Source organism: Bubalus kerabau, chromosome 4 (assembly GCF_029407905.1).
Source record: "Bubalus kerabau isolate K-KA32 ecotype Philippines breed swamp buffalo chromosome 4, PCC_UOA_SB_1v2, whole genome shotgun sequence".
Taxonomy (NCBI): Eukaryota; Metazoa; Chordata; class Mammalia; order Artiodactyla; family Bovidae; genus Bubalus; species Bubalus kerabau.
Window position 1 is genome coordinate 20,293,562 of NC_073627.1, and position 8,953 is coordinate 20,302,514.

At 52.4% G+C, this 8,953-nt stretch overlaps 1 protein-coding gene across 3 annotated transcripts; it reads right to left on the minus strand.

The window, feature by feature from the left end:
- Positions 1-1,834: 1,834 nt before the first annotated feature.
- G6PC3 (glucose-6-phosphatase catalytic subunit 3) lies at positions 1,835-6,636 on the minus strand. Of its 3 annotated transcripts, XM_055575746.1 has the most exons (6): positions 6,307-6,636; positions 3,817-3,923; positions 3,337-3,427; positions 3,030-3,148; positions 2,709-2,850; positions 1,835-2,490 (listed from the first exon to the last, which is right to left on the minus strand). In XM_055575746.1, exons 1-6 carry the CDS (start codon positions 6,522-6,524, stop codon positions 2,127-2,129), a joined length of 1,041 nt encoding a protein of 346 aa, XP_055431721.1. In that variant the 5' UTR covers positions 6,525-6,636; the 3' UTR covers positions 1,835-2,126. The 3 variants fall into 3 exon arrangements, with proteins under 3 accessions (XP_055431721.1, XP_055431722.1, XP_055431723.1); XM_055575747.1 differs by lacking the exon at positions 3,030-3,148 and having other exon boundaries at positions 2,709-2,873; XM_055575748.1 differs by lacking the exon at positions 3,030-3,148 and having other exon boundaries at positions 2,331-2,490.
- Positions 6,637-8,953: the final 2,317 nt, after the last annotated feature.

An 8,953-nucleotide genomic window follows, 5' to 3' on the forward strand; every position in this document is an offset into this window, starting at 1 on the left:
CGTGTGCTGTGTGGGTCTCTCAGCCTTGCCCCTGCTGCTCCTCTAAGCTGCCTCAGGCCCCCCTTCCACCTCCGTGGCCCAGGTCTCAGCTTAGAAGTTTGCTCTTTCTGAGGGGTGAGGGGTATCCCGTCCAGGCCTTCTCCCATGTTCTTTCCCACACCCACTTTCTGCATCCTGTCCTTGTTCCCCCTGGAGCCTGGACCAGCTCAGGTGGGTATGGGGCCCAGAAAGTACCTTCTGGCTCTGGGGGCTCCCTGAGTGAGGAGGGAAGTTTGGTGCCTTGGCTTCAGCTGACTTAGGGAGAAATGCCTTAATTTCACTTTCCTCCCCTCTCCAGCCCCAGGGGAGGATCCCGAGGGTCTCTTTACAGTCTTAAGATGTGGAAGGGAGGGGAGGTGGGCTTCCGCCCTGCAATTCTCACCATTTTTCCTGGTGTCCTCAGCATCTCCACAGAGCCCCCCTCTCCTCCATCTTTCTCCTGGCCTCAGCTCTGTGCTCTAGGATGTGGGCAGGGCAGCCTTGCCTTGCACTCCTCAGGGCCTGTTTCCCCTTCTCAGGGGCTGGAGAGAGGGAAAGTGTGTGGGGAGGGAGGGGGCTGGACTCTCGGGTTCTGCGGGACCAAGAGGAGCTGCGGAACCAGGCCTGCTCTCCCTCGTAATCTGTCAGCCTTCCTGCCCCTCCGCTGTCACGGTGTGGGGAGGGGGAGAAGGTGGTTCCTGCAGGGGGACTCCAGGCTGGTGAGAGCCCCCTTGCTGTTCAGAACCAGATTTCCCCAGCCACCCAGCATATTGCAAGCAGAAGGGTCAGGGCCCAACTCCCTCCTAGGACCTTTGGCTTTGAAGCCTGGGGAGGGTGAGAGTGGGTGCGGGTTCTAGAAGGAACAGGGACAGAACCCAGGAGCCTGCCCTCAGCTTTAGCTTCCCTTCTGGGCTTCCTTTGTGGGCCACACCCAGGGAAACTAAGACCTGGATGAGGCTGGGAGCTGTCCTTGCTCTCCCAGGAGCCCGGCCTAGCCTTGCTTCCAGGGCTAGGAGCCCACAAGACTTTTAGGGAATGCTGTCCAGCCTGTGGGAAACCAAAGATGGGAAGAAGCTCCTGGGGGGCTAAGTCTTCCTCCTCCTCCCCAACCCTGCATAGTCTTTCTTTCTTCCCTTCCCCAGGGCCCCACCAATCTGTTTACATATTTATTATCCTACTGGGGGCCTGAGCAGGGTTGAGGGAGCCAGGGGAGGGGCAGGAGTCCCGCCACCACAGGTTTATCATGCACTGTGTCTTGCGTGTTGTTAGTGTGTTCTAGATCTTCCTGGGGTGTGGGGCTGAGCCCCAGCTCTGGGCCCCTTCCCCTCCCTCTTCCCATGGCCTGTCTGGTTCTCATGTAAACCCACTCCCTGCTTTGTCTCCCTGGACATATTTCAGTTAAGTATCCTGTAACCTGTTACACTGTGTGTCCTTGTAGAAATAAACTTGTTTCTGACAGTGCCTTCTGGGGCCAATGTCTCTGTTCTCTGGGGTTCCTACTCTTCTTTTCTCCAGTCCCTGGACTAAACAATTTAGGAAACAGAGGCTGGGATGGGAGGGAGTGGGATCTCTGTCCTGTAGGTTAAAGAACAAGGTTTCCCTGAATGTAGCCACAGCATCTCATGGGACCTCTGTGTGGCTGAGGTGGTGGTGCTAGGAAGGGGGCCCAGGGCTTAAGGGCTTGCTTTTCCTTCTGACTCTCAGCCTCTGTGGGCACAAGGTTGGAGCGGGTACAGAACAAGCAGTCCGGCAAGGGTTGCCCTACATGTGCATAGCCAAGTCCAGTGGAGATGTTCACGGAGGCATGAGAGGAGTCCAGAGGTGTGGAAGGGCTTTATTGGGGCTGCTCCGAGCCCCTCACAGTGTTACAGAAATCCACTGTTCTCACTGTTGCCTTTGCTCTTTGGGGACTTGGGAGGGAAGGCAGGAGGACCTTCCTGGGAGAGAAAAGGCCCCTCTTTGGGGCTGTGACCAGGTGGTGGGAGAAGTAGAAAATTCAACATGAGCAGGGTCGCTGGGGGCTGGAAGTGGACGGAGCTGCCTCCCAAGGGTGGAGGTCACAGAGCACGGGCTTTGTGAGGGGAGGTGGGTGTAGGAGGCACCTAGAGTCAGGAAGAGTGGATGGGCGGTGCTTCCTGGGCACTGAACATGTGCACCAGCCAGGGTACAAGGGCCAGGACCAGGCATGGCCAGAGGGTATACTTGAGGAAATTGAAGATGTAGAAAAGGCTGATCTGAGGGGGGTAGCCCAGCCAGTTCAGGGGGCCCAGCAGCCCCATGGCCAGCACAAGACAGACTAGTTTCTGGCCATATCCCAGGTGTGCCCGCCGTACCTGGGCATAGCAGGGAGAGTGCAGAGCGATGCCCAGACCCAGGGCGGCTCCTGAGTCACGGCTCAGGGAGGCAAAAGGCCGGCTGTCCAAGTGCACCCACTCGGGCCGCTCACACCACTTAGAGGCTAGGTTGATGGACCTGTGGAGAGCAAGAGTCTTTGCCAGGAGAGATATTCCCCTAGGACTCAGAGGGTGGATGGCTTTCTATCCCTTTGGGGTCTACCGCCACGTTCAGAAGACTGTATGTGAACTGGTAACGTGTCCCTATTTAACAACAGCGAACCAGAGAGCCACCAGGCCAGATAGAGGGGAGGCAGGAGAGGCCCCTACTTCCCCAAGCTTCAAACCAGAACTTACCAAGAAAGATCCAGGCCCAGTGTAAAGAGGGTCCAGTAGATGAGGCTGGCACCCAGCAAGAGGGCCAGCGAGGTCAATCCATAGAAACTTAGCTCCCGCTCCATGGGCACCTGAGGGGTCATCAGCCAGCCCAGGACAGCACCTAGGGAAGCAGGGTGACAGCAGCTTCAAGGAGTTTGGGGATATGACCCTCACCCCGAACAGCAGGGTAGTTTGTCAGAAGGGGGACTTGGGGTTGGCCGTACAATGGGAAAATCATACACTGGTCCTCCCACTGTCAATGGCACCCTCTGGGTCCATCCCGTTGCCCCAGTTGCTCACCAGTTATTAAGCCAGCCAACACCTGGTGAGGGAAATGTGCTAAGAGGAAGACCCGAGATAAGCCGACCGCCAGCAGGAAGGTGCAATAAGCCAAGCTAGGAATCACCCTCACCCAGCGGCTAAAAAGAAGAGAAGCAGATGGTTCATGAGATGTCCACGCACTGCTGGGCTTCCCTGAGCACCCAGGCACTTGGACCAAATAACCCGGGGTCCCCAGAACTCCAGCTCTCAGGCCACCCTGCTGCGGGGCTTTTGGGTCCAGGGTACCTTCACCCCACCCCCACTGGTGGGCGATGCCAAGGTGTACCTGTGGGCCCGAGTGGCCATCTGGGAAGAGATGGCCGTCATTATGGGCCAGAGGGCTGCTCCTGTGATCATACAGTGTCCAGAAGGGCTGCCTGCCGGGGGATTCAGAAACTCAGTTCGTGGTGGGAGCTGAGTTTGATGGGAGCCCAGGTACACCTGGTGATAGCTCAACACAGCTGCTTCCCTGTGGCCGTGACAGAGCCTTCCTCCAGCGCTGGCCATAGCTCCCTCTGCCCTGAAGCCTCCCCCCGCCCCCAAGCCTACAGTCACTGCTGTCAGACTTCTGCCTTGACAACTTGGCTCTAGTCAATACAAGGTTGGCATGGGCGCTCCTAGCACTTCTTCCCTGGATTTCTTTGTTCTCTGGTCCAGTAACTGGGAGACTAGGCCTCTGATGATTAGGTAGTCCCGGCTGAAAAGTACTATTGAACACTCACCAAACACTAACCACATTGGGCGAGGGAGGTTTGGGGCTTCTCACCTGGGCCAGTTTCACAAGAAGAGGGGAATTGGTGAACTTGGGCTGGAGCCTGGCTGTAGTACCCAGACTCATGGACCCACCAAAAGGGCCTGTCTCCAAACAGAAACCTAGAAGAGAGCAGATGCCATTATACACACACACACACACACACACACACACACACACACACACACACACACACAAAGGCCAGGGGAATGGGGGTGAGGCAGATGGACACCTGGAATACTCTGAAGGGCTTATAGGGTGGAGTCAGGACATCTGATTTTGGGTCACTGCCTTGCCATGGTTTTTTACCTTGGAACAGGAGAAAGTGTGCATTTTTTAAAAAAGTGATAAGGAGGCAAGAGATTGTGGTGTGTGTGGGCGTGCTCTGAGATGCTCAAGTCCCATTCTTATCCCTCCCACTGCAAGGCCAAGCTCTGTTCTTGTCATTTACAGAGAGCCCGGGACCTGACTCTCCCTCTCCTTCCCACACCCTCACTCTGCTGCTTCTCTTTTCTCCATTTCCCAAATTCCAGCCTCAGTTACTTAGGAAAGTCTCTCATGTTTGAAAATGGTAGTGGGGGCGGAGCTTCCCTGGTGGTCTAGGGGCTAAGACTCTACACACCCAATGCAGGGGGTCCAGGTATGATCCCTGGTTAGGGAACTAGAATCCCCTTGCTGCAACTAACAGTGTGTGTCCTGCAACTAAAGATACTATGTGCCACAACTAGGACCTGACACAGCCAACTGAGAAATAAAACAAATAGAAGAAAATGGGGCGGGACTTCCCTGGTGGTTCAGTGGTTAAGAATCCGCCTTCCAACACAGGGGTTGTGGGTCTGATCCTTGGTTGGGGAATTAAGATCCCACATGCTGCAGGGCAACTAAGCCCATGTGCTGCAGTCACTGAACCCACGTGCCGCAGCAAGAGAAGCCTGAGCATCCCCCAAGGAGAAGCCCATGTGCCTTAACTAGAGAAAGCCCATGCACCACAATTAAGAGCCCCCACGCCACAATGAAGACCCAGTGCCCGCCAAAATAATAAATAAAGTCCTTCTATTAAAAAAAAAAAAAAATGGAGGCGAGGAATGCACAGGAAAGCTGAGGGAGAATAAAGAAGACAAAACAGTTTTAAATCCCCTGGCTTAGCTAGGTGCTTCGCTGGACCCTGGAAAACATACAGCAGACTAAGAGGCTGCTGTGGCTAGAAAGAGAAAAGGTTGGGAGAACAGCAGAGATGCTGACCAGGAAGCCAAGGGCTGGGAAAGGGACCTGCCTCTCCCCGCCAAAAACTGAGCCTGGTTCACACACCAGATGCTCAACACATACTTAGGAAATGAATAGGGGCTTTGCCATGTGGGAATCAATGGTCTTAGGGGAACAGGACGAGACGGGAAGGCTGATACAGACTCCGAGGGAGAACAGCACAAAGCAAAGGGCAACTCAGTAGGAAGGAAATGATTAGACAACTGCTTTACCGTTTATAGTAGGGATGAAGGCCTGGTAGAGAGAAGTGGAAGGGAAGGTATTTGGTTTTTCAGCAAGTCATTCTAGCCCATTCAAGTGTCTCCTATGAAGCCCCCTTCCCTCCCCCAGGCTGGCAATATGGCAATAGATGGTGAGGTGAGGAGAGGTGCAGTTGCACGCCCAGCGGGAAGTATAGCTCCCTTCTGCACCCAAGAGAACAGGTGGCACAAAGAGATAAGCCCCAAGGGCCCTACCCACTTGCCTGAGTCTGTGTCAGAGCCTACTAGTGAATGAAGGTGAAAAGCGAGAAGAGAAAGTGTTCCCTAAAAGGCAAAGCTTTAGCCCCAGTGCTTCTTGAAATTTACTGTGCACACGAGCCACTTGGGGTCCTTGCTAAAATGTAGATAATGATTCAGGAGCTCCCACCTAGAGCCTAAGATTCTGCATTTCTAGCAAGTTTTCAAATGCTCCTTATGTTGATGGCCATGGCCTGGTGACCACACCTTAACTTGGAAGCCTTTTCTGTCCTGAAAAGCCAGTGTTGAAGCCTGGCACAAAGCAAGCTTCTTTAAAACTCTATCAAATAAATGAATGAAGAAATGAATTAAAGAGTGAGTTGAGAAGCAGGACTTTCTGCTACTTAAGTCACCATTGATTTTTTTAAAAATATAGATTCCCAGGCTCTCCCCTGGAGTTTCAAAATCAGTGTGTCTGGGATGGGATGGGATCTTTGCATTTTAAACACGCCCCCTTAAGTGATTTATCTGATCAGGCCCGTTAAACACTAGTCTAATGATTAGGACGGGGACTCTGAGGTCTGAGTTCAAGATGCACAAAGATGCTCAAAGAGGAAAAGTCAGTGGCCATGGGGTAGGGGTGGGGAGGTCTTAAGGTTCCCTGGGGGTGGGGGTAGGGGTGGAGGTAGGGGTGGAGGGGGGAGCCAGGCCTTTGAGGCAATTTCTGAGAGGAATCAGGGTCTGCACAAGGCTCAGGGCCCTTGGCGGTGGGCGGCCAGGCCGCCGGAGGGCTTAGCTGTCTCACCACTTGAAGACGAGGTTGAGCCACTCGGTGATGAGGCTGATCCAGAGCACCGCAATGCCCACCCGGCGAGACGCATAGTAGGCCGCGGGGAAGTAGAACAGAAAGAGGCTCTTGGGGTCCCCCAGAAAGGTGACCCAGAGCCACACGTTCTCCAACCAGGGCAGCTGGTTCTGCAGGGCCTCGGCCATCGCGATGCCCGCGCCCAGCGTGGACTCCATGGCGACTCCCGGGCTGGTCCGGCCAGGGTTTGATGCAAGGCGGAAGCCGAGGAGTCCAGGCGACGAGTAAACTGCTACTCACTGCCGTCCAGAGCCCACCCTTCGGAACCGAGGCCCCGCCCCCTGGCGGCGACCAGTGTAAACCCCGCCCTCGACCCCGCCCCTCGCAGCCCTAGGTTCGCGCGAGCCGGGCCTCCAGCCGGTACCGTTTCCTCCTGCGCTCTTCTCAGCCCTTCCTCTCTACTGGGCAGCGTAGGGGACAAATCTTTGCGAAGGCGTTTCCGCAGAGCCCCACGTGGCTGCTATTGCCGGCACGTGGACGTAAGGCGTAGAGGCGGCTCTAGCTGCTCTTCCGGGTCATGGGACGGACTAACCTGAGGATCGGCGGTGCGTCCAGGGTTCTTACTTTGCTGCTGTGAAGACGGACATGTAATAGCCAGAGCTAGGATTCCTTCCGGACCAGACTTTTCTCTTCCAGTACCGCTACCCTCCAAAGATATTTGGAGATGTCTTGGAGAGAAGGCAACCCCTGCTCCGGGAAGCCAGGCATCCCCTGTCAGCGCTGAAGTGGGACCCTGAATTTGCACACTCAGGTGGCTAAGCCGGCCCACACCTTCCTCCGCCAGTCCAAGACTTTCCTGCTTGAATTCATCCGCTGTTGATTTGGTGGCCGACAGATCAGCTTCTTGATTTTGAGGAGTCGTTCCTAAAGGCTTTGAGAGTTCTTACACGTAGCATAGACTTAAGTCACACTTCCTCCCAGTTCTAAGCTCGCCTTGTCCCTCTCCTTTCGTCATCCTGTCATCTTGCCTTCCAAAACCCCTCTGGGGAGGTAAACCTTGAGATAGCTAGGTTGGTGAGGGAGGAGAAGGAGCACACACCTACGACAAAAATTAGAATAATCCTCTGGAGGAACACACACAGAAAACAGAAATCTCAGCTACTCTAGGTGAGGTCTTACCTAGAGGCAGAGTTGAGGTGGGAGGAGATTGTTGAAGTGGTTGCTTCCCTACCTCAAGCAACTTTATTCTTCGTCAGTTCTTTGAAAGGTGAATATAAGGATATAAATCTGGGTTCTAATTGGAAAGAGATTAATTTCACTAATTAAGAAGGTATGGGGAAGGGAATCTGGATTCATATCTCATTTCATTCCCTTGCTAAATGTTTTTCAATTGCCCCAAGGACAAAATTCACATTTTCTAAGTCTTTTGAAAGTTTGCTAGTGCTCAAGCTAAGATAGCCTTTATCAGTCCAGTCCCACACTCAGTTTAATGATATATTTCTAAGCTACTTTATGCTCCCTGAAAGCACCAAGCTCTTTCCTTTTATGGGTCCTGGCATCTGCAGTTCCCTCTTGCTGGTACCTGGCCACTCTTTCTCTGCTTGTCCATCAGGTCTCAGATTTATCACTTCTTCAGAAAGCTTTTCCTAACAGTGCCTGGCTCTGTGCCTGAGAACCTATAATCACAATGTTACATGAAAAGCTGAGTGGCAGTTACGTATGACTTGTTATGGGGAAGACAAGAAAGTTCTCTGAAATAAGCCCAAATATACTTATTTCTGTTACAATGATTGTAGTAATATGAAGTTGATGTCCCTTGCAAGGCATGAAAACACTTTTGAAATTTGTTCATGTTAAATAGTGCCAGGACTGGTCCTTTGCCATCTTCTCTTTGCCTGTTGTTACATGAGGCTCTAGAATTTCTATAGTGGAGGGGTAGTTGGGTTAGGGATGGCGACTGGTGATATTAGGGTTGAAAATACATCTGCATCTCACTTACATGTTAAGAAAACTGTTTTGTATATTAGATAGTCATTAATGGGGGGGGGGGCCCAAAACTGTTGCCCCAAGGCTTCCTTTGTCACTACCACTGCTCCTCCTGGCTCTGGAGAGGGCAAGAGGGGTGATGGGGAAGCATCTTGAGTTTCAACGGTAATGGGTGATCCTGGAGAAACTACCACGTAGTAACTATATGTCATGCATTTGTACACATTATTTCATTATCTTCCACTCCTCCTAACTACTATGTGAAGTGTTACCTAATAATAGTTAAATAGCATAAAAGTTAATAGCACCATTTTTGGAAACAGACTGAATCTTTGCTAGTTGTGCAACCCTGGACAAAGTTTAGTGTAAGACTTAGTTTCTTCATCTGTAAAATGAGGCTATTGATTCCTACATCGAAGGGTTGTTGGATGCTCAATAAAGGAATAAACAGAATCAGGCTTAGTAATTTGCTCAAGGTCATGTAACTCAGTGGAATTCCGATTCTGGTTTAGCTAACTCTGTAGAAATGTCCTTTCCACTACCACTCTAATTAGGTGTAATCGTTTTGGGCAAGTTTCGTTTAGTCTTCTGAACCTCGGATTCCTCATATGTAAAAGAGAGTTCATTCATTAAACTCGTGTCAAGGTGTGTACATAACGGA

What these genes read in the sequence shown, in the direction of transcription:
- G6PC3 (XM_055575746.1), bottom strand. Translation starts at nt 6,524, where the DNA reads ATGGAGTCCACGCTGGGCGCGGGCATCGCGATGGCCGAGGCCCTGCAG. An exon ending in TTCTTGTGAAACTGGCCCAG is followed by an intron (nt 3,428 to 3,816) that starts GTGAGAAGCCCC and finishes ATCCCCCGGCAG; the next exon opens with GCAGCCCTTCTGGACACTGT. An exon ending in ATGGCCACTCGGGCCCACAG is followed by an intron (nt 3,149 to 3,336) that starts GTACACCTTGGC and finishes TCTTCTTTTTAG; the next exon opens with CCGCTGGGTGAGGGTGATTC.